We start from the raw sequence: 24276 nt of genomic DNA on the forward strand, positions 1-24276 counted from the left end.
TTTATTTGCTTACAGGAATTTCATGTTGCATACGTTTTTATCAAAATGGCAAACTCACCTCGTCCCGGAATATGGGTCCTCGAAAGATCCCTTGATAATGGTGAGACGTATCAGCCATGGCAGTATTTTGCAGATTCTATTGGGTGAGCTGGAATTTTGTTGATGAGTTTGAATCGGTGTACAAATAATAACAAAACATTATCTCATTCTTTAATTATTTGCAGTGAATGTGAGAGGTATTTTGGCCCAGAAAGTGTGCAGTCTATCACTAGGGATGACTCTGTAATTTGTGAAACACAGTATTCAAAAGTTGTTCCACTTGAAGGTGGTGAGGTAAGTTAATGATTTTCTGGTTACATCTCTTTCCTCTTTTGTTCATAAGTTCATAATTAAATTTGTTCATCTGAATTGTAACTACCTAGAATCACTTTCAACATCACTGTGACAACAGATCGTAAAAGCTTTCTTTTGATGTGTTTAGTTTTTAGGACAATGGTAATGAAATTCATTTCCAGAAAACAAGATCCTACTGAAAACCTGTATACACTGTTTATTTCCCTTTATTTGAAACAGTAATACAGTTCCACATAAATTCTCTTCATTTAGAAACAATAATAGTGTTAAAAACAAAGCAGATACATATATTAGTGATCCAAAAAGGTAACCATTCACACTAATCACCCAAAACAGCTTAGCCTCTGTAATAGAGGTATACATTCTCAGAAATAGTAGAAGTGTATACCTCAGTTGACCAACAAACAAAAAATGAAGAGAGGCAACTACTAACTTGCCTGGGAGTGATAGGTTGTGGATAACAACACAAGGAGTAATTAAAAAATGTAATAGTTGCATTACACCATGTGCCCCCCCCACCCCCCCACACATACACAAACTCTCTCTCTCTCTCTCTCTCTCTCTCTCTCTCTCATTCATTCACTATTCACAGGGAATTTTAAATCAAACAAATTTTTATGTTAATTTTGCACGTAAGATGCACATGAATTTTGAAAACAATTTTTAGAGGTAGAAAGTATGTCTTCTAATCTGTAAAATATGGTAATAATAAATACATAATCTTGAATATTAATTAATATTTCAAACATAAGTTGGGTATATGATTTTTTTCAAAGGAAATGTAGGATGCTGAGACTTGATTAAAAAATTATTCAGACCTATGAGGCTGGTGGTTTGTCTATAAAGTTGATTTTTATAAATATCAATTTTTCTAAAAACTTTTTGTCGTTCTCAGTGCCTCAATTCATTGTTTGGACTCTCGCATTTTGTAGTGCTTAAGGATTAAAAGCAGTTAATGTAGCCAAATAGACCGTTAACTAATCTGAATTTTGTATATACGAAGTTATGTTTAACAGGTTGTTGTTTCATGTCGGAACTGGATTTAAATTGAATCAGATTCGTTTGAGAGGAGGAGAAGATTCTATAGACAAAAATTAAGATTATTGCACTTATAAATTAATTGAGTGACAATATATTTTTAAATTTATGGATTTGTTTGAGGCTCTGTTTGTCAAGCTTCTGGTTTTAAAGGTGGAGCCTTGAGTAAATGATTCACGTCAGTCTATCATGTATCAGGAACAGAGCCATCAGTTCCACAAACTTTACGTTAGATGAGAAATAATGTAGCATTCTTTTAAATGTTGTTGGCATACTTAATAGACTCTATCGATTATCATTCTTTTATGGAAAATTTATCATTGTACATTTAATGATATATCTTTGAAGTCTTGAAATTTTTATGTGTTATTTCTGATCTTGATGCTGTTGTAGATTGTAGTTTCCCTACTAAATAACCGACCATCTGCAAATGATTTCTTCAACTCTACAATTCTACAAGAATGGACTCGAGCAACTAACGTCAGACTGCGCCTGTTACGCACAAAAACATTCCTAGGACATCTCATGTCAATTGCTCGGCAAGATCCAACTGTTACCAGAAGGGTGAGATTTTTCACAAAAATTTTAAAATCCTAGAATTCAACATACACAAATGCATTTGTATTACTGTGACTAAATATTTGATGTAAGATTTAACACATGTGCATTTTTTTCAGTACTTTTACTCCATTAAAGACATCAGTATTGGTGGACGTTGTGTGTGCAATGGACATGCTGATACTTGTGATATAACTGATCCAAATGATCCATACAAGCTGCTGTGTCGCTGTCAACACAATACATGTGGAGCAAATTGTGATACTTGTTGTAAAGGATTTGAGCAAAAGGCGTGGCGCCAGTCAAAAAGCTTCAAACCTTTTGTCTGTGAACGTAAGTCAAGAGATTAGATGCCCTACACATAATGTCATTTCGTTTCAGTGTTTACGTTGGTCTTAACAGTGGTTACAAGTGCCATTGCTAAATTTTTGAGGATGTGAAAGAATACCTACTTCTCCAAAAAGTTATGTTTATGTCTCTTCAGAGTGCTCACATTCAAGATGTGTGTATTGGTTCAAGGTGTCATGATGTGCCTTACTGAGAGAATTGTTACAAACATTTAGTACCAATGAAATTACTCCCAAGGGCTCAGAACAGTGCCGGCTTATGATTATTTCTTTTTTGGGAAGAAAAAGAGATCCCATAGATCCAGATCTGGGTTGTAAACTAGATTCAGAATGGGATGGTATCATGTCTCCACCACAAACTCTTTTGCTTCAACAAGAACCCAGTGTGACCCATGTTTGCCAATTTTTTGCTTATTTCTCTTGTATTTTCATGAGAAGCTTATGAAGGCATTCACCACCTTCTTAATCTGCAGTTATTGTTCTACCTTGTGATTGTGATGATGTGCTTAATTCCAGTGAGGAAAGTGCACAGCATTCTTCTCTCCAACATTCTTGCTTTCTCTGTTCTTCTGGAGTCTTTGTTTGGGAAAATTCAAATCCGTGATTCCTGAATAGTATCAAGGTACAGTTGGTACAGTCATATGTCATCAGTAGTTTTGGTGATGAGTATGAAAATTTACTTTTCACTATCAAACTTATGAATCATATGTTGGTACTGTAAAAACTGAGCCTTCTGTTTCTGGTTTATGTGGCAAGGTACTCATCAGCATCAAACCTTCTTAATATGAAGACACTTGTGTAATCCCAATAGTTCATCAGAAATTCTGTCATTCTCAGAACAGAACACACCGTCTTCATTTGTGCTAGTTGCTGTGTACATGTTCTGACTTTGGTCTTCAAGCCAATTCACTTCCTGTTTGAATTAAGTGAACCAAAGATAAATATTGTGGCCACAGAAGGGGAATAACCCAAAATTGCAAACCCATGCTAAGAACAATGATTCACTCTCAAACTTGCTTTCGAATTGTAAATCACAGATACATAGAAATGCTTCCATTTTAATGGCATGGGTAACATTGACACTGGATATTGGATGGAATACAACATGGAAGCTCTACTTTCATATCTAATGGTTATGTAGTGGTGAGACTTTCTGCAATAAATTAGGCTGGATGTTGCTATTGAGTTTTGTCATTCTCAAAACCCTCCCATTATGTGCACATGTGTGACAGATATCATTCTTTCATTGTAAGGAATCCTTCAGGTAATCTGTTGGGGAGACTTACAAAGCTTCTCAGATTATTTAACATCTCACAGGTTATTCCTTGCATTACCTCAGTTATTTAGTGTGTGGTATTCTTTGTCTTGTATAGTATGTGACATTGTTGAGCATGTGAATGAAAAAGTGCTGGAAAAACATCATTTTTACTGAGCTTTGTATATAATTTCCAGGGATATTGTGGGCAACTTTTCACAAAGGTGCTACATAGAAACCAAGTTCTGGGAAACGATACAAAATGGATACCAATCATGTTGGCAAATGTTCGTGAAACACAAGGAAAACATATGCTTGTGCTTTTTTTGCAGGTACTTTAGGTGTGCAGAGGAATGTTTCTATGCTTTGAGATGGATGAAACATGAGTGTCTTAAAAGCAGTCCATTGATTGGCATCATTCAATTTCCCCTCATCTAGCAAAATTCAAACAGACAGAATCTGTGTGTAAAATCATAACAACTCTGTTTGAAGATACAAAAAGTGTTCTCTTTGTTCGTTTTATGGATTCAGTATCACCAGTAACATATAAGATGCCCTCTCACTTTAGAGACTGAGACATGTAATTCATAGTAAACACATAAAAATCAAAGATCTGAAATTATCTTGATTCCTGGTAATGCATTCTTACTCTAGCCACCAGCACTGTCCATATGATTTGGGATACCAGGCAGATTTTTTGAACTGTTGTGTGAATTGCTCCTTTTTTCTCCTATACTTCAAAATAAATGGCTTTCTTCCTGATATTTTGAAATTGTGTACTAGTGAATTGTTTGAAATTTCCTGAGAGATTAAAACAGTGTGCTGGACTCGGGCTCAAACTTGGAAAGTTTAGTTGTAGACTGCCAAAAATCTAGGTGTTGGACTTACGTGTAAAGGGTTTTCAGGAAGCATGTTCTGCTGTTCTGAAAGCAGTTGGACAATAGTTTATATACATGATCTATATAATACATTTTTCAACTATATTTATCTTCAGTAACCCACTGACGTTTGCTTTTAAGAGATGTATTGTAGTTATAACTGAATTTTGAGACGGAACGATCTACAGTCAAAGTTTATTCCTTCCTGGAATCTTTTACACCATAACACATCATCGTTGGAAATATATTTTATAGCATTCAATTTTATTTTGTAGATTTGTACAATGGAAAGTCCAGGATAGAATAACAACAATATTATGAAAGGGGTAGATTGCTACTTGCCACATAGTGAAGGCATTGAATTGCAGACGGGTACAGTGAAAAGACAGCTACTAAGTTTTCAGCCAAAGGGCCTTTGTCAGAAGTAGAAAACACACACGTGATCAGATTCTCACAAGCACAACTCATGCACACATGGCCACTATCTCTGGGTGCTGTGTTGTACATTTTGTACTTTTGTTACTGTGATATAATTCTTATAAAATAATTTACTTATCTGACCTAAAATTGTTTCTTGCTTTATAGCATGTAACTGCTTTGGACATACTGAAGAATGTGAATATGATCCTGAAGTGGATGCCAAAGGATTATCGTTGGATATTCATGGAAATTATGAAGGTGGAGGTGTTTGCAAAAATTGCCGTGACAACACTGAAGGAATCAACTGTAACCAATGCAAGCCTGGATTTTACCGTCCCTATGGCAAAATGCTTAATGAAACTGATGTTTGCCAGCGTGAGTAAAAACTGATAGTGCACTACAGAAATTGTGACGATAAGACAAAAAAATACTTAGAACATTTGTTATCTGTATCAAAATAAATTAAACAGAAATTTTGTGAACACCAAATAAGATGTAGCTCAAGTATATAAATTTAAATCTTAAGACACACATCACTCTTTTAAAGACATTGATACAATGAATGTAATTATTTGCAGCCTGTCAATGTGATTACTTCTATGCAACTGGAAACTGTGCAGAAGGCTCAGGACAGTGTGAATGTCGACCAGAATTCACACCACCAAATTGTGATAGTTGCAGTTTTGGATATTATGGCTATCCTGACTGCAAACCATGTGAATGCCATTTAAATGGAACAAGAGGCTTTCATTGTGAACCTACTAATGGGCTATGTCCATGCAAGGCCAACTATCGTGGAAAGTTCTGCACTGAATGTGAAGAAGGCTTTTACAACTTCCCTGAATGTCTCGGTAATATATGAACAAATACTAACATAAAGCATTAAAGTACATAAGTATCTAGCTTTAGTTCATAAAACGTAATAAAGTGATACATGCAGTGCTGTTTTTCTGGAGGAACGCTGGGGGACACGTACCCCTAAACTTTTTTGTTGACAAAGTAATTTTTTTACAAAGTTGAGAACTTGAAAGAGTGCCAAAGATTTATTTCATGGAAGTAAATTTTTTATTTCATTTTTTTGTGCTGGTAATTGCATTATGAACGATAGCAGTGCAGATTTTGGTGGGAAAAGTGATGTCATTGACTGTTTCAAGCATTTTGAAGCTGCGGCAACTGTTCTCGACAACTGAATCTCTGGCAGCCAGTTCGACAAGCATGTAGTGCCCTGGCCTGCTAATAGTAGGCGATGGTAGTGCTAAACGGATATGCGTACGCTCAAACGCCGAGCTATTGCTAGGTGTCTCTACGGTCCCACTACCACGATCCTTCGCGATTCATTGCAATCTTTGTTTTGTTGTTCTTTATTCGTTTGCGTTTGCGTTTGCTGTTCCGTTCTTGACAGTTGTGCAAAGTTTTACAGTGTGTCCTGTCTTTTGTTGCAACTTGTAAGTTAAGTTGGAGGTGAGAGATGAGCAGAAAACTAACAAACTATTTTACTTGTTCTCCTGCATCTAAAAAACCAAAAATTGTCAATAATTCATGTGCGAGGGAAAAGCCAGTAAGTTCAACATCAGTGGATGACGAAAGTGAAACTGTAAACCTTTATTGTTCAGGGGTTGATGGGAATCACATGCTTCATTTGAGGTGATGTAAACTGAAGTGTTCGATACCACATTCTCTTGTATGTTTGAGTGTTTCTTGGTATCGCATGCTTCATTTGAGCTGTTAAAGTCAACCAAAGAGTCTGATACTTTTTTTTTTTACATGTAGATGACCGTCATGGCTAAAAGCGGATGGGTGGTATCCCATGCTTCAGTTATAAGTAATTTTTGCTGCATTATATCCAATGTTGGAGTACCCTCAAACTTTCTTTTAGAAAAAAAGCACTGGATACATGTAAAGACTCAACCATTATTTTGTTGTATGGGAGTTTAGTTTTCAATCTTTGTGTAAACCTGGTCTAACCTCTCAAATTACATTAAATTTGTAGTTATACAAGGGGACTGTTTACAGTGATAACACATGCTTCTAAACATCAGTAATATGTTTTCCATAAGAATGTGATATTTTAATTGTTTGCTGAAAACAGAGAAATAAATTAATGTGAATGAACTTTTTTTAGCTTGTGACTGTAATCCTGAGGGTTCCACGAGTGATAAATGTGATGTTTCCTCCGGACAGTGTTTCTGCAAGAACAATTATGGCGGAAGAACTTGCTCAGAATGCCAAGACGGTTATTCACATTATCCAGAATGTAGATGTAAGTTATTATTTGTAATTTGTTTTGTTAGGACATTGTTGATTCACAAATGTTATCATTCTCTAAACATGTATTTTAAAAATTTGGTATTCCTTATTCTTAGACCTGAATTATAGCTACTGTATTGTATTGAAATTACAAATTGTCTAATATTAGATGGAGCAATACATAAAATAAGGGAAAGCCAACCTCTCACCTACTGCAAATTGATGTAGGGAGCACAGAAACATGTAAGAGAAAACAGCATTCACACTAACTTTTGAGCACTAGCTCTTTTTCTGGCAAAAGTAAGCACACAACCACATGGACACACAAACACATACTCCCGTGACCACTGCCAGACTAATCTGTTATCTACAGAGACATTTACAGTACACTCTGCAAGTCATTGTTTAGCTCTTTTGTGAGAATATTTTGTTGTGTAATTTGCAGAAGTTAACTAATGGTATTCATGATTGTATACAGTTTTAGAAATTGGAATACAACTTTGTATATTTGGTGTACTGATTTTAACTAAATATTAACCCAGAAGTTCTGTATTTGTGGTAGCAATGCATATTTACATTCTTTGAATTACATTCTTTGCACAGCCAATGTGGGTGTCTTCTGTAACAAACTGTTCATGAAATGTTATAACGTTAAAATTATTACATTCAGAAATTCAGCTTTTTATGTAGAGTACCCAGAGAATTCTCAAAAAGATAGATAAATGTCATCCTAAAATATCACACCCATAAGTCACAATGTAATTCACATTATCAAAATTTAAAATAATGTGTGCCGTACATAATTTCTTTATCATGAAAATAGTGGTGTTTTAATGGTATTTTGTCAAATAGCTCCTGGTTTATGAATCTTGTTCTCTATTGCAAAATTACAAGTTGGTTTTTGTAAAATAGCAAATCATTGTATAACGCTTTTGCTGAATCAGTTTTCTACAGCAGCACATTAAAAACGATAGTGTAACATTTAATTAATGTTAAGCAGGTAATTTATTTTGTTATGTATTTTTTTACAGATTGTAATTGTGATATTCGGGGTACACTTCCTGGTGTGTGCAGCAAGGAAACAGGCCAGTGTTTATGCCGAGAAGGATATGGGGGTGAGCGTTGTGACAGATGTGTGCCTGGCTACTATGGCTACCCAGATTGTCGACCTTGCAGTTGCAGTGAAGTTGGCAGCTCGTCAACTGTGTGTGATGCCTCTGGAAGATGTAGTTGTTTAATAAATTTCTCAGGGAGAACATGTAATCAGTGCAGTCCTGGACATTATCAATATCCTGAATGTCTCAGTGAGTAATAACCTACCTTTTTCTTTCATAATCTGTCACATTTGGTTGTACATGTAAAAAGCGTGATTATGTCATGTGTTATGTTCCAATAATTTCTTCTTTCTTCAGTATTCTATATGTAACACATATATAAAGCAGTCTGCAATGACTATTGCATATTGATGTAATAATTTAAATAATCATGTGAAAAAAAACTCCTTAAAATCCATTTAGCAGTAGTCATTTTTAATCTATCTATCTAAGGTTCTGCAGAATCGTACAGCAGCATCAGTCATATATTTTCATTGATGATTTCACATTTGTTAGACAACCAATCTAGTTACCTTTCTATGGTTATCAATCACAGTATCTGTAAAAGAATAACTGTGTTAGCATCTAAATATTGTTTGTAAAAATATAACTACCAGTCTGACTGAACACAAAAAAAAAAAAAAAAAACTTACCATGTGTCAGTATGTGGGTAAAATCTCAGAAAAGTGTAATGCACTAGACTGTACATTGTAAATCTATGAATGCATCAGTCATATTTCTCCAGTTAATAAATTGATTTACATATTTCAGGCTGTGACTGTGATCCTCAAGGGTCCATTGGTATATCTTGTGATAATGATGGCAAATGTCAGTGTAAGAGCAATTTTGATGGAAATCATTGTGACCAGTGCAAGGAAGGATTCTACAACTTTCCCATTTGTGAAGGTATGGATGCTCTTAATAATTTGCAACTTTATTCAATGTACAGCAAAGAAAATGAAAGAATTCAACATGGATACAGTTAAGTATGTCTTGTGGATTACTGTTGACCAAATGATGTATTTTATATTTTGATGTTTGTTTTAATTTTTATAAGGCATGTTAAGTGATTAAAATTTTTTGGTAACATTTGCTGGGAGCAGAGATCTTGTAACCTATATAAAATCACTAAAAAAACGGTCTAGTTCACAATGGTACTTTATTAAAATGACCAGTTTTGGCCTATACTTAGGCTATCTTCAGAAACCACCATCAGCTGAAGATGATTATATGTACAAAGGTCAGCTGGTCTCATTCGCTGAAACTGTCAAAGTTTTAGTGACTGAGGTCAACTGTCTGTTGTACACATCATCAGCTTCAGCTGATGATGCTGTCTGAAGATTGCCTAAGTATAGGCCTAAACCAGTCACTGTAATATAGTACCTTCATAATCTAACCTCTTTTTTCACTGGTTTTATATTAACGGAAATGTTGCCAAAGATAAAATTAAAGTTTAAATGAAACCGAGTATTAAACAACAAGGAAATTTTATAGAATATCTTAGCTACTTCCAAATCTCAGTTGGTTATAAACTAGCTCGATCCAGGATATAACTGCAGTTTAGAAACAATCCAGTTAGTTTGGTATAAGTACTTGTAATTTTCTAAAAGTCTCTGACATCTCACATGCTTGTACTGGTTCATTGCACAAAACTAAGCCTCAGCTCTTCAGAAGCAAATGCCAACCATTGTTCATTTCTATGTGCACATTGTATATGGATAATAAGAGGAGAGGTGCTTAAATAGCTCAACCCGGTACTTATAGACATCCAAGCATAATCACATTGATGCAGTGCCGCTCATCTGGGATGCAGTCAGTTAAAAGCCATACAGGGTTCACCATAAAAAGGTCCTAAACAAAAGGAAATGAAGTGATAATTCTTAATCATCTCCCAGAGTGCTGAATTAAATTCCTTTTGCCCAATTAAACTTTGTTTGCTGAAGTTTTGTAGCTGATTTCCAGAATTTCAGTTATCTGTCAATATTTTTCTTCAAAAGTTATCTTTGAACAGATTTAAGTTCTGTCAGCAAAATTGCTTCATGATAAAGGCAGACCGTCGATACATCATTGAACCATAATGACTCAACTACAGTTCCATTTGCAGTTTACAGCCTTTTCCCTATAATTTTAGATAAGCAAATGGCTAGTTGATCATCCAGCTTATCAGAAGCACATTTTGGGATGTCTGTTTCTCTTGCTGAATCTACCAGATTTTCAAAGCAACAATAAGAAGAATCATCTGCAGAAATAAACTTTGATTTAAGTTATTAGCTACCATTGTTTTTATCTTGTATCAGCCAGTTTATAAAAGAAGAAAAATTACAGAATAACCTTTACATCTCATTTTTCTTTAACAGCATACTAAATTTGTGCATGCATGTACTACTTCTTTCCAACAGTTAGCATGATCTTAGAACATAAGCTCTAAGATTGTAATTTGGTTGGGAACCTTACTGGACAATTGTAGAGTTTTTGGGGGAAAAAGCAATCATAAAATGTATATTTTGTAGAGGAAGGAATGCTTTTTCATATATTGATCAACAAAAAGTGTGAAGCAAGTTTGAAAGTCCACAATTTTATTAGCCACATTCAGCCCCATGTCACAACCTATATATGCAAAAGTGGTAAAGCTTGCAGGTTTTATAAACAAACTACTATCTAAGAAACTGCGAAGAGTGTTGTAGTGAGAAAATTTGTTGACGACTTTGATTGCCACATGGAACAAAATTTTGAATGAAGTGATGTGTAATTACATAATGTTTACAATGCAAATTGTTCAATCATATTTCCAAGTTTTGCATCTTTAAAACAGTTATTCTTTAACCCACAACATTTCAAGAGTGGCCAAAATTTTTGAAATGTTGCATTTTTACATTGTTATGGACATCACTTAAGAGGCTCTACTTACACTGTATAGAAATTTGTGGGCTAGAAATGTGCATATCTCCATTTCAGAACTTAACAAATGTACACACAAAATTTGAACAAAATATGATATGGTGGAGGTGATGTTTAACCACCGTATAAGAGTGGTAGATATGCCCACAGCTGTGGGGCTTTTGTCTGACATTGTGCAAACCAGTTAAGAGTAACCCTTGTATTGAAGAGAAATGAGCAGTCACACTGTCGTTTTCGAGATATGAGGTATATGCAGGCTGAGCACTGTTAAATGATTCTGATAATTTCTGTGAAAGCTTGATTGTATTGTCAGACATGACTTTGTAAGTATTGTGTAAAATATGAATAAACTACATTTTCTATAATTTATTACTTCTTAAATTTTTTCCAGAGTGCAACTGTGATCCTGCTGGGGTTGTGGAAACTTTCGCTGGCTGCGGGTCTGTTCCTCCAGGGGAACTCTGCCAGTGCAAGGATAGAGTCCAAGGAAGGATCTGTAATGAGTGCCGACCTCTTTTTTGGAATCTGCAGGCTTCAAATCCAGATGGCTGTGAAAGTAATTATATTTCACTTCATTAACTTCTGACTTAAGCTTACTATTTTAATCATTGTAGCTGTTATCTTGCTCCATCTAGCAGAGTTGTTATTTTTAATGATAATGCAACATTTTCCACATACTTTATTGTTGTAATGGACAAAATATCACTTGTCGGCACAGTGGTGTTTCTTAGCTATACTCCTGGAGGAGGCCATGATGATACTGAAACGAATAAAATATTAGACTACTTTATTGCAACTAGAAGAAAATGAAATACTTAACTTCGTAACAATCCATGTCCACAGGAGTGTCATGGTTATTTATTACTGTCACTGAACATTAGTGTATCACTTGATATAGAACAAAACACTAATCTCTCCTTACAGAGTACAACTGCCAATAAACATTTATGCAGAGCTCTGTTTAATACAACTATCGAACTGCTGTCTCGGTAGAGAGACAACTCTGTCATCTTCAGCAATGATTGCAGACTAGGCTGAGCAGCACTGCCCTCAGACTTGAGTAAGCATGCTGATGTGGTGACCTGTGGAAATTCTTGTGGGCGTTTCTACACTGACACTGCTCATTCATCACTGCATCCAGCAGCGACTGTGCTTACTTACCACTTCATAGCAAGGTACCAACCTTGCCATGGCACTCCGATTTTTAGATGACACCACATCCTCCCCCACAAACCTCCACACCATTGTTGTATAGTGATGTGTCACATAGCGATGGAAGAAGAAAGAACTGATTGTGGATGTAGATGAGAAGATACAGAGTAGAATGACAGCTGATGGCAGTTCCCTGTCTGTGCACTGGTATCCATGTTGCGATTTACAAATAACACAGGCAAAAGCAAGGGGATCTTCTGGGGTGGCATGATGGGCGTTCGGTGGCAGTTTCTCCACAGACATCGGCACAGGCTGAAGGACAGATGTTGATGTTGGTGATGGCAGCAACAGTGGTAGCACAATGTCCACCTCCATGAGCACCATCTCTGTGGGCACCACTCTGGACAGTACTGGCCGCAACTGGTGGAGATAATCTCTGCAGTGGCGGCGCAACATTGATCTCCATGGGCATGATTCTGGATAGTGCTGGCCATGGCCGGTGGAGGTGCACAGATGTCTGCTGTTGTGGAGACCAGCGGGGTGTTGGATATGTGGGCAGAACCACTGACATAAATGTAAGAGCACCACAGATCATTCTGCTGAAACTGATGCAGCAGAGTGGAACCTTGTATGATGTAACAAGAAGGTCCTAAGGTTTTTGTTATGACACCATGCTCCCAATGCTGTTTCTTACCAAAAGTATTTAAGGAGGCCACTCTGCAGCTGAAATTTTGTCTGACCTTCTGTATTGAATTGTTTTTGTGGCAGCCGCAGAAGATGCAGTGGGGTTTGGTGGCAACAATCGTTTAATAATCCTACTGGTGACTTCCCATCAAGAGGCAAGGAGTGGTTAGAAGAAAGAAAAATCTTTGAGGCTTGCTCCCCTGTGTGGTAGCAACGTATTTCTCCATGTGAATTTTGAACTTTTGAACTATCCGTTCAGCTTCACCATTAGACTGAGGGTGAAAAGGAGTAGTAGTCACATGGTATGTGTAGTTGGCACCACAAGACTGTTGCAAATCAGCTGACGTGAATAGCAGTCCATTGTCCGAAACAAGGATTTGAGGAAAACCTTGAAGACAAAAAATGAAGACAAAGCCGATACTATATTTACAGTATTGGTGGATATCATGGGGACAACAAAAGGAAATTTACTGTATGTTCTGTCACCAAAAACTATCATGCATTCCAGAATGGACTTGTGAAATCAGTATGGATGCAGTGCCACGGTCTGGATGTACGTGGCCACTCATAGAAGAATTGTAGTGGAGCTGATTGATGTTCTGCACAAACCTTGGAACGAGATGTCATTTGCTCAGTCTGGGCGTCGATGCCCTGCCAAGTTCAATGACGTCTCCCAAGTGACCTTGAGGCAATAAAAACAAAGCTTCCTACTGGAAGGAATGAGGAATCACAACACATGCAGTGTCATTCTGTGTATGCAACAGCAGAACACCTGATCATGTGCATAGCATGTGATGATGTAAAAAAATAGCAATGTTGCCACTGAGAAGGGAATTTCTTTCAAACTACGCAGCCACCCATGGAACACATACTGCAGAAATAACCTGAAGTGCTGTGTCAGAAGCAGTTGCTGTGGCAGTATGCTGAAAATTGAAAGGAAAATTTTGAAGACTTTCAAAATCCTGAGTATTGATTTAATATCATGTTTCCTCAGATGACTGACCAGTAACCAAGACAACAAGTCAGCATTTGAATGTTTGGCAGTGGGCCTGTACAACAACTCAAGCAGATAATTAGACAATATCAGTCCCAATCGTTACAGTTTTTGTGCTGTCTGTGATGGGACAGGGTTGGAAGGATTGAACGGGTCCATTAAAGGCTGATGATCTGTATAGCTTCCAACTGTGCAAATGGTGTAACTTTGTAACACCATAGATAAGGGTGAACCCTTCTTTTTCAAGCTGACTGTAATTATGCTGTGCTTTGTTAAGGTCTTTTGAGGCAAAAGCAATAGGCCTGTCAGCAGAACCTATTCTATGGGAGTGCACAGCTCCAATCCCGTAAGAAGATGCATCCACAGCTGACACAACAGGCTTATCTGGATCAAAATGAGTCAAACAACGATGACTTACATGTCCTTTAATTGCTGTATTGCATTTTGACGGTCTTGAGACCACACAAAGGGAACAACTTTCTGGCACAGCCAGTTTAGCAGAACAGCAATCTATGCAGTGTTTGCAGTGAATTTAATATGATAAAAAAGCTTCCCCATGCCAGCTTGGAGTTCCATAATGTTACAGGGTGATGGCAGATCATTAATCACAGACAAGTGCAAATCATCAAAGTTCTTTGCTGAAGAAGGAGCACTTTTTCTTGTTGCGCTTTGAGCCACCTGCAGAAAGAAATTGAAATAAGTTGTCTAAATTTGTCAAATGTTCAGCAGCAGATGTACGACCTGTGACAACAGTATTGTCCAGATGCTTTGTACTGGAAAGGACTTTTGCTATTAATTGTTCATCCACGATCCAGTGTAAAATAACAGGAGCTGAAGCACTTCCAAACAGTAGTTTTGAAACTGGAACAAACCCAGGGGAGTGTTGATCACAAAATTTCACATGGGCTGCTCATCCAGCAGTAACTGTAAGCATGCCTCATGTGAGTCAGTCTGATCTGCCCTGTTCCAATCTGACCATTAATTTCTCCGGTTGTGGAAGAGGAAAGGAATGCAAGACAGTTTGTGGTTTTACTGTGGCTTTAAAATCAACACACAAATGTAAACCTCCTGATAAATTTTTGAGAATGACCAAAGGTGAGGCCCACTGACTTTCAGAAATTGGTTGGATAACCCCATTGTCTTTCCATCCTGAACAACTCAGTCATGTATTGCATGGGGGACTGGTCTTGCAAGCAAAAATAATGGTTGCACATTGTCTTTAACAGTGTTGTGCACTTCAAAACCTTTATTCCTTCCTAAACCTGATTCAAACAGTTCACTGTACTTACTGCACAAGTTAGAAACAATCATGTGACACTGAAACACTGACTTTGAACACACTATCTCATATGCACAGACTGAACACATCAAATATGTATAAACCAAAATCGTCTGCTTTGTTCCTCTAACTGATTACATAATGTATATTTATTTATTTATTGAGTAAAGCACATTTTGTGATGGTACAAAAATTTATGGCAAACTACACACACCAAGCACTGGTGTGTCATGTTTGTTATAGACAGACAAAACAGACGTAGACTTCTGTAGCTGTGGACTGCCGATCCTTTCATATGTGTCTTTACTGATAAGGGAAACAAATGCACCTGTGTGTAACTAAAATTTAACTGTCTTTCAAGGTAGTCTTAATTGCAGAAAAAGTTTGTTCTTCTGTCTTTGTACTACAGCAGAAGATTTCTGTGACACAGAAATGTGAGCCTTCACTTGTGCTGTCTCTAATGGTAATGCAGACACAACATGCACTTGTTGATTGCTTCGGTGAAGCCATGAGCCTGCCCTACGCTGGCCCTGACCCAAGCTTGGGCTGCCTTGTAAACAGACTGTTCGATTATGATCTTGCCTACCAAACTGGAAATACTTTGTGTCACGACACTGAAAATCTTTTCTATCATGATTTGAAAAGCACTGAGGACAAGACTTCCTCACAGTTTTCTGTAATACATTTCATGTTGCACAAGACTATGAGTTTCTACCTTTACATTTACTATTAGTCTCTGCTTTATTTCATTCAGTTTAACACGAGCATGAACCTTAGACTGAGTGATTATGCACTTTTGACAATGGGAACACATGGAGCCTCAAAATTGATCTCTGTCGTGTCCATAGTAATTTGAGTTTCCACAATAGACAGAACTGTTTCCAAATTGGGATGCATCAATTTGAGAACAGCAGTGCGAATATGTGCACCTGATACATTTTGCATGGCTGCATCACATAACACAACATCACTATAACTGAGTCCACAAGAACACTTAAACCTGCAATGTCATGTAAGCCATCTAAGTTTGGCAATCCACTGTTTTAAGGTTCATGCAGGCTGCTTCTTTAGCCGCAAAAAATTTAAACCTTGCTGCACTGACATTCATTTGAGCATCATTCGTTGAGCAGCTTGACAAGTTCGCCATAACTAATAGTTTCTGGACAAGAATCAGGGTACAGTTTTAAATGCCGACAGTATACTTATGCTCTGACCATTGAAAGCAGAAAAGCATTGTGCGCCATACCTGTAATATTGTATGCATAAAATGGGCCTCCATCTGCACCAGATATTCTGACCATCCTCTTTGTTACCACTGAATGGGTGAATCATGGGCACAGAAACCAGTGATGGTGCTGCTTGCTGTGATAGTAATGTAGTCATCTGTTGGACACTGAGCAGCAGGCATTCCATCTGCTGCTCCTGAAACTGAACAGATTTTTGTTTAGAGACAATTCCTGTGGCAGCTCAGAGATGCTTAACACTTTATTTGACACACAAAAAAATCAAAATACATAAGACAAACACAGGGCAGGCAATGCATAGTTACAACATGTACACAGCATTGCTGCCTTTGTAATTAGGCTAGTGAAGTCTGTACAAACAACATTTGTTTTACCTCACTAAATAATGCTCATCAGCATAGTGATGGGTTCTTAGCTTTACCCTGGGAGAGGCTGAGATGACACTACAGCACATAAAATATTAGATCACCTTATCATAACTTGAACAAAATGAAATACTTAACTTTGTAACAATCCATGTCCACAGGAATGTCATGAGTATTTGTTTCTGTCACTGAACATTAATGTATCTCTTGATACAGAAGAAGACACTAAGCTCTTCTCACAGAATACAATTGATAATAAACATTTATGCGGAGTTCTGTCTAATACAACAGAGAGAGATAATGCTGTCATCATTGGTGTTGACTACTGCAGGCTGTGCTGAGCAGCACTGTGCTCAGATGTAAGCAATCATGCTGATGCGGTGTTGAATGGAAACTCATGGGGGTGTCTATGCCGACTTCACTTATTCATCACTGCATCTGGCAGTAACTTTATGTACTTGTGGTTTCATCACCAGGTACCAATCTCACTCTTTGGATGACACACATGTATTGAGACATTTTCCTTTTAACCCTAGAATGGTCAGGCAAAAAATAGTTTCAGGAATGGTCAGGCTGGGTCTGTGGCACCCAATAAATGAAACACTTATAACAAGTGACAAACACTATACACTACTGGCCATTAAAACTGCTACACCATGAAGATGACGTGCTACAGACACGAAATTTAACCGACAGGAAGAAGATGCTGTGATATGCAAATGATTAGCCTTTCAGAGCATTCATACAAGGTTGGCGCCGGTGGCAACATCTACAACGTGCTAACATGAGGAAAGTTTCCAACCAATTTCTCATACACAAACAGCTGTTGACCGGCGTTGCCTGGTGAAACGTTGTGATGCCTCGTGTAAGGGGGAGAAATGCGTACCATCGCGTTTCCAACTTTGATAAAGGTCGGATTGTAGCCTATCACGATTGTGTCGTATCATGACATTGCTGCTCACATTGGTCGAGATCCAATGACTGTTTGCAGAATATGGAATCGGTGGGTTCAGGAGGATAATACGGAATGCCATGCTGGATCCCAACAGCCTCGTATCACTAGCAGTCGAAACGACAGGCATCTTATCCACATGGCTGTAATGGATCGTGCAGCCACGTCTCTATCCCTGAGTCAACAGATGGGGACGTTTGCAAGACAACAACCATCTGCACGAACAGTTCGATGATGTTTGCAGCTGCATGGACTATCAGCTTGGAGACCATAGCTGCGGTTACCCTTGACACTGCATCACAGACAGGAGCACCTGCGATGGTGTACTCAATGATGAACCTGGGTGCACGAATGGCAAAACATCATTTTTTCGGACGAATCCAGGTTCTGTTTACAGCATCATGATGGTCGCATCCATGTTTGGCGACATCGTGGTGAACGCACATTGGAAGTGTGTATTCATCATCGCCATACTGGCGTATCATCTGGTGTGATAGTATGGGGTGCTATTTTAAGTTTATGAATTATACAATAATTATAAAAAAACCTGAAAAACATACTTCTTTGCATCACTCAATGCAAGTAAACTGGAAATTAAATTAAATTTGATTGAAATACGAATATAAATATTAATAAGTTGTAGAACTAATAAGTAAAAACGTTGAATTTTTATTATATAAATAGAAAATGAGTAAATGAACAGTTTGTGAGATATCGTCCTCTAAAACCATCATTTTTCAAGACAGTTGGCATAAACCATTTCAGCATGCACTAAGCATAACTACACCTTGCAAACTTTGCAGATATATTTAGTTTTGCTGTCCTTGCATTTGTAGCCTCTTCCCCTTTTCCCTGGATGTAGACCTTCAACTATTGTTTGCTCTTTGGTGCTGGAGAGGTTAGAGACAATCCTGTGAATTTTGCATGGGAGGTTTGACTTGGTTGCAAACATTGTCAAGTATGGTGTTATGAGAGACTTTCCTAGGGTTCTGTGCTATTCTGTTCTAACTCAAATGCTTTTGTTTGCTTTGAATACAATGTAGCCTTTGAGAGCTGAAATGTTCAACTAGTGAAAAAAGGAATAGAGAGTCCTCTGTCATGTGACTCTAGCAGCAGTATATTCACCACACATAGCATCATTGGCATCTACGACACCCTTTGTTTTGCTGTAGTATGTTATTATACTTGCATTTTTCTTTTCGCCGCTGTCACTGTCAATTTCATCATCATGGTGGATTGACAAAATAAGCAGTACTGATTTGTTTCAGTTTGGTACATATGCAAGTAATGTGACATCTTCCTGAAATCCAATCATACTTGTGCAGTCTTTTTTAGATTGTTTGGGCAAAAACTCAACTGGAATTTCAGGTATATTTTTTAACACACCAATGACAGTAATATTCTTTTCTTGTAGTACTTTTTTGACGATTGGGTAAGAAGTAAACCGATGGTCTATTGTCATATTTATTCCAGACCCTTTTGCTGGGTTTACAAGATGCAAAACAACATTTTCTGCCTTATTATTGTCTTCGTACAGTCATTGTTTTGCTGGAGCAAAATATACATCGCATTTGGAGACAAACATATCAAGAATGGATCTTATGGTAGCAAGATTATCTTGTGATTTTCTTTCTTCCCTCATATGGATGTTGTCAAACCTGATACAGTAAGTCAAAAATCTGAACCTTTTCAATGACATACTTGCTTGAAAGATTTCTATTCCGATCCCATCTGTATTCCGAAAGTCTTCAATATTCATTTTACTATCAAGCAGTTTTCCAGTTAAGTAAAGTAGGCCAAAATATGTTTTCAGTTCATCAAAACTTGCAAGCCTAGCCATATTTGGGTCACTTGTATAATTATTTCAAACTGAATCAATCTAGATATTGGTTGATTCAAGAATTAAATCAATCAGCGGATTGCCGAAAAATAGCTGCCATGGTTCTAATGGTGAATGTACATCCATCTCAGGTGGAATGCTTCCAGGCAAATGCATGGGAACTATGTTGTGACATCTTATTCAAACGCTTGTTCGGGAAACAAGTTTTTCTCCATTTAATTGCTCTATTCCTTCCTTTATAAAAGTGCATAGGTGACCAGCTACAGGAGTTGTACACAATTCAACAATGTAGCTGCATTGGTGCTGATGAAGGTGGAACATCTTCCTCTACACCTCAACTTATTTCACTATTTCTGTTGTGCTCATCGTTTATTTCAAAGTCTGAGTCTGCATCAGAACTGAGTAAATTTCACTGTATGAAATATTTTCTCTTACTATTTTATATTGTAAACGATTGACAATGATAATTTAGTTTTAGGACATTACAAATAGTGTGCAAAGTAACTCAATGATAGGCCTACATCAGTATAAAAATAGGAACACTCTGGCAGAAATTAGTAACATAAATGGTCAGGCTGGATCTGACAGACCCAAATGCTTTTTGGAAGACTCTCAGACAATGAGTAAACAAAACAAATCCTGAAAATGATGACCAAACAAAGCAAAACCTCATTCACAATGTACATGCTTTCTCGCTTGTGTTTCAGGAAGTTAGCAGAGTACTCGAGTCAGATCAGCAACTGTAAGAATATAAATTCAGTAAGACGAAAACTAGTGGGGTCTCACAGAGCCAGCCTGACCATTCTAGGATTAAATCTGTGAAACATTCAGCTTTTTAGTGAAGTCCAAAAGAATTATTTTTACTCTGATGCTCTGCTACATCAACATCTGTCTTTGCCACATTTATGAAGAATTCATGTCAACAATCTGATATTTGTGACTGTTTTACAATTAGGCTATCATTTACTTTGATCACAGATGATTAGTGACTATTAACTGTGATGTCCAACATTGATGTGACAGCCAACCACACTGTCTTTGTCTTACTTTTATTTTGTAAAATGAACTTATTGTTTATGTTTGTGTGGATGTCTTTACAGATTTTTAAACATAGCTTTGTAATGTGTAACATACTCAGTAAAATGCTTAGTTTTGTTATATTTCAGGTCATAGTGGATTTGCCTCTACTTGGCATTAGAAATTTTTGTACCTAGTGTTATCCATTTAAGCTGCGTACTCATTTTGTTACGTGTAGTTCTAAGTGGTATGTTGAAAAATGGCATAACAGTAGTGTCACATGAGAGGGAACACATGAGGATGCAGATTGTCCATGACGTACTATTGAGCCATCAGAGTTCCGTCAGTCACTAGCAGCTGTGATCTTAAGTCATATCTGGTGGCTCCCCACACCATAGTGCCAGGAGTAATACCTCTTTATCTCTTAAAAACTATAGAAGAATAGGACCTCTTCCCACAGCACTGCCATAGTAGCTGACTATCTGGGGTACTGCAGGACTGGTATTCAATGCTGAATGCAATGTGATGCCATTCACCAGCAGTCCCTTCCCAGTCATAGAACCATTCAGAAACAGCCATTTGTATTGTCATAATTGGCAGCCTAAACATGGGATGGTAATTCCCTAGTCCAGCTGCTGCAAGTCCCTGACCGATGGTGAGATGACACGGAATGTTTCAGGGAGTTCATTATTTGTTGTTGGATGGCAGATGCACCTGTGAAGGGTTATAATGTGTTTGGTGCACAGTCTGGCAATCATCCATTATGGGCGTCAGACAAAGTCAACCAGAACCTTGATGAATACACGTCCTCATATTCCATGCATTCCATTGCCTGGCCACCTATAACACCTAAATGCTCTACAATATCAATATTGAACGATTTGACTGGCTGTCAAATGGAGACCCACCATGAGGTCCTATCAAATTCTGTTAGGTGCTGAAAATGCTGTCTCACAAGGGTACTCAGCAGGTTCACACTGATGTCTGACCATGTGTCCTGTGTGCTTCACTCTTTTTGTTAGTCAGTTTATCTACAATGTCTTTACAGGTTGTACAAAGGTCTTATACATATAATATGGATTTTGATGCCCAGAATTTGGCAGTGTTGATTCTTGAGGCATTTGCTGAAATTAGGTTGGCCAGTTTGCAGGTTACAGGTAACTTTGGGTGGTCAAGAGGAGATTTGCAATTTGAAATCCTTCACATTCCCCATCACTTCAAGTTCTGTTTGCACTGCATGAATCTAGTTTTCAGTCTATTCAAGTCCTTTCACTTCTGATACGCTAGTTGAAAACCAGCAAAATCTTTCTTTTGATTTGGGATATGTCCTCTGGGTGTCTTGTTTTGCCACTATTCTATGCAGTAGGTAGAAGGTGCCAATGCAATTGCTTCAATTGTTCTGAGGAAACTCTTTTTTTGACTTCAGTCTGTTGCTAAATGGATCTTTCACTGTGTTATCTTTTAACTCCTGGCCTTAGCAACAGTAGGCAACAGCAATGGTTAACTGGCACATGGACAGGAGGCCACAGCGCAGTTAGCAGTAGGGCCTCTGAGCATGCTACTGTCATTTGTCTGCAAGCAATTTGATCATGCGTGTGTGGCTTTCAAACAGGTCCTCCATAACAGGCCACCTCCATAACAGACCAATAACAGTGAGGACACTGGCCATTGCTATCTGCCAACAGTAACAGACAGCCACTTGTCAATGTTGAGTAGTAGTCCAGTCAAATGATGACTGTAAGAGGAAAGTTTTGTAGAAGCTTTTTTGACAATGCTTCTAGATGTTTTTGTCAGTGTTGAATCCGAATTTTCAAAATCCCATCAAAATTTCTACTGATAGTTAGGTGAAAAATGGAAAAAAACACAAAAATTTGGGACTTTTTGGTTTTTCACTTGTAACTTAGAAATGACCCATTTTTTTGGTTGAGGTGACTGTGAAAAAAAGAGTGTAAAATTTTCCACAAAATAGGTTTTTATGTGTACTTTCATCAGATCACACATATGGTGTATAGAACATGTTGAAGTTAGTGTAATTTTGGGCACCACCACCAAAACCCAACTCCTCACCTTTCAGTATGCTATGACATTCATTCAACTGGCAAAATGAAAGCTTTCACCACTCCTACAATTAAAAGATATTCCAAATAACTTTTGTAAATGACATGATAATTATGCTATAGTTTGAATTTGGTAACAATAATAATAACTATAAAAATATTTTGTTATTCTTATTATAACAATTATAAAGAATAATCAAAGAAGTTTCATTTTCTTCATGCTTTGTGCACAATTGCCTCCATCTTTACTTGATTCATAAGCAAATTGAGAATATGTAGGTGGGTATGCTACAGCTAAGTAATATAATAGGCGACTAATGTTAGTTCATACCATAAAGTGGGTAAATAATTAGAGTGTTTGTTACAATAATGAGATCATGGGAAATTATAACACTAACAAAAATGTGAAATACGGCTTACCTTCATGTTGTGTGGTACAGTGCATTTACGCTATTACGTGGAAACTATTATTTCCATCAAGAGTTTGAGTGTTGTTGTCAGCATTGTCATAGACAAATTGAAATGACATGGATGGTCAAATTCCAGTTCCTTCGGCACTATTGCTGACACCTCACAGTGTACTGCTTCTATTTGGCAGGCACTGTGTTCAAAAGCAGACAGTACCTCAATTAGTTTCTGACAGCCATATGTCTTACAGAGGAATGTGGTCAGGCCATCTTGCAATGGTGACAAGAAAGAGTTAGGTCTGACAGGTGCTACCATGCTGTGTGCTGTGGCCATAATTTTGGTCTTCCATTTATTCAAGTTTTCTCGCTTCTTCTTCATCGAGAGTCAATTAACGAAATTTTGGACAGTAACAGGGATGAGGACGTCATTCTTTGTAAGAAACTGGTCTGGAGGGGGATATTCCTTTACATTGTAGTAGGTTACAGTACGCTTGTTCGCCCACTGCTTGAATATTGCTCAGCAGTGTGGGATCCGTACCAGATAGGGTTGATAGAGGAGATAGAGAAGATCCAACAGAGAGCAGTGCGCTTCGTTACAGGATCATTTAGTAATCACGAAAGCGTTACGGAGATGATAGATAAACTCCAGTGGAAGAATCAGCAGGAGAGATGCTCAGTAGCTCGGTACGGGGTTTTGTTAATGTTTCGAGAACATACCTTCACCGAAGAGTCAAGCAGTATATTGCTCCCTCCTACGTATATCTCGCAAAGAGACCATGAGGATAAAATCAGAGAGATTAGAGCCCACACAGAGGCATACCATCAATCCTTCTTTCCATGAACAATATGAGACTGGAATAGAAGGGAGAACCGATAGAGGTACTCAAGGTACCCTCCGCCACACACCATCAGGTGGCTTGCGGAGTATGGATGTAGATGTAGATGTAGATTGTAAACCTCCAATTGCATATCTTCAAGAAGTGTGTCTGCTTCTGTTTCAACAACATGTTGATGCTCTTCCTCTGGAGATGACCTTATTGATACCAACTGTTGTTGTTGTGGTCTTCAGTCCTGAGACTGGTTTGATGCAGCTCTCCATGCTACTCTATCCTGTGTAAGCTTCTTCATCTCCCAGTAACTACTGCAACCTACATCCTTCTGAATCTGCTTAGTGTATTCATCTCTTGGTCTCCCTC

At 37.7% G+C, this 24276-nt stretch overlaps 1 protein-coding gene across 1 annotated transcript in view; it reads left to right on the plus strand.

The window, feature by feature from the left end:
• LOC124614059 (laminin subunit alpha) overlaps nt 1-24276 on the plus strand; it is a 402758-nt gene that overhangs the window by 129862 nt on the left and 248620 nt on the right. Inside the window, exons 3-12 of the mRNA XM_047142894.1 lie at nt 16-143; nt 225-333; nt 1786-1956; nt 2070-2283; nt 5016-5225; nt 5429-5701; nt 6973-7110; nt 8129-8401; nt 8963-9097; nt 11481-11645. Coding sequence (XP_046998850.1) covers nt 46-143; nt 225-333; nt 1786-1956; nt 2070-2283; nt 5016-5225; nt 5429-5701; nt 6973-7110; nt 8129-8401; nt 8963-9097; nt 11481-11645 — 1786 coding nt within the window. The 5' untranslated portion in view covers nt 16-45. The remainder of the gene's footprint in view (nt 1-15; nt 144-224; nt 334-1785; nt 1957-2069; nt 2284-5015; nt 5226-5428; nt 5702-6972; nt 7111-8128; nt 8402-8962; nt 9098-11480; nt 11646-24276) is intronic.

This window comes from Schistocerca americana, chromosome 4 (genome assembly GCF_021461395.2).
Source record: "Schistocerca americana isolate TAMUIC-IGC-003095 chromosome 4, iqSchAmer2.1, whole genome shotgun sequence".
In the NCBI taxonomy this organism is placed as follows: Eukaryota; Metazoa; Arthropoda; class Insecta; order Orthoptera; family Acrididae; genus Schistocerca; species Schistocerca americana.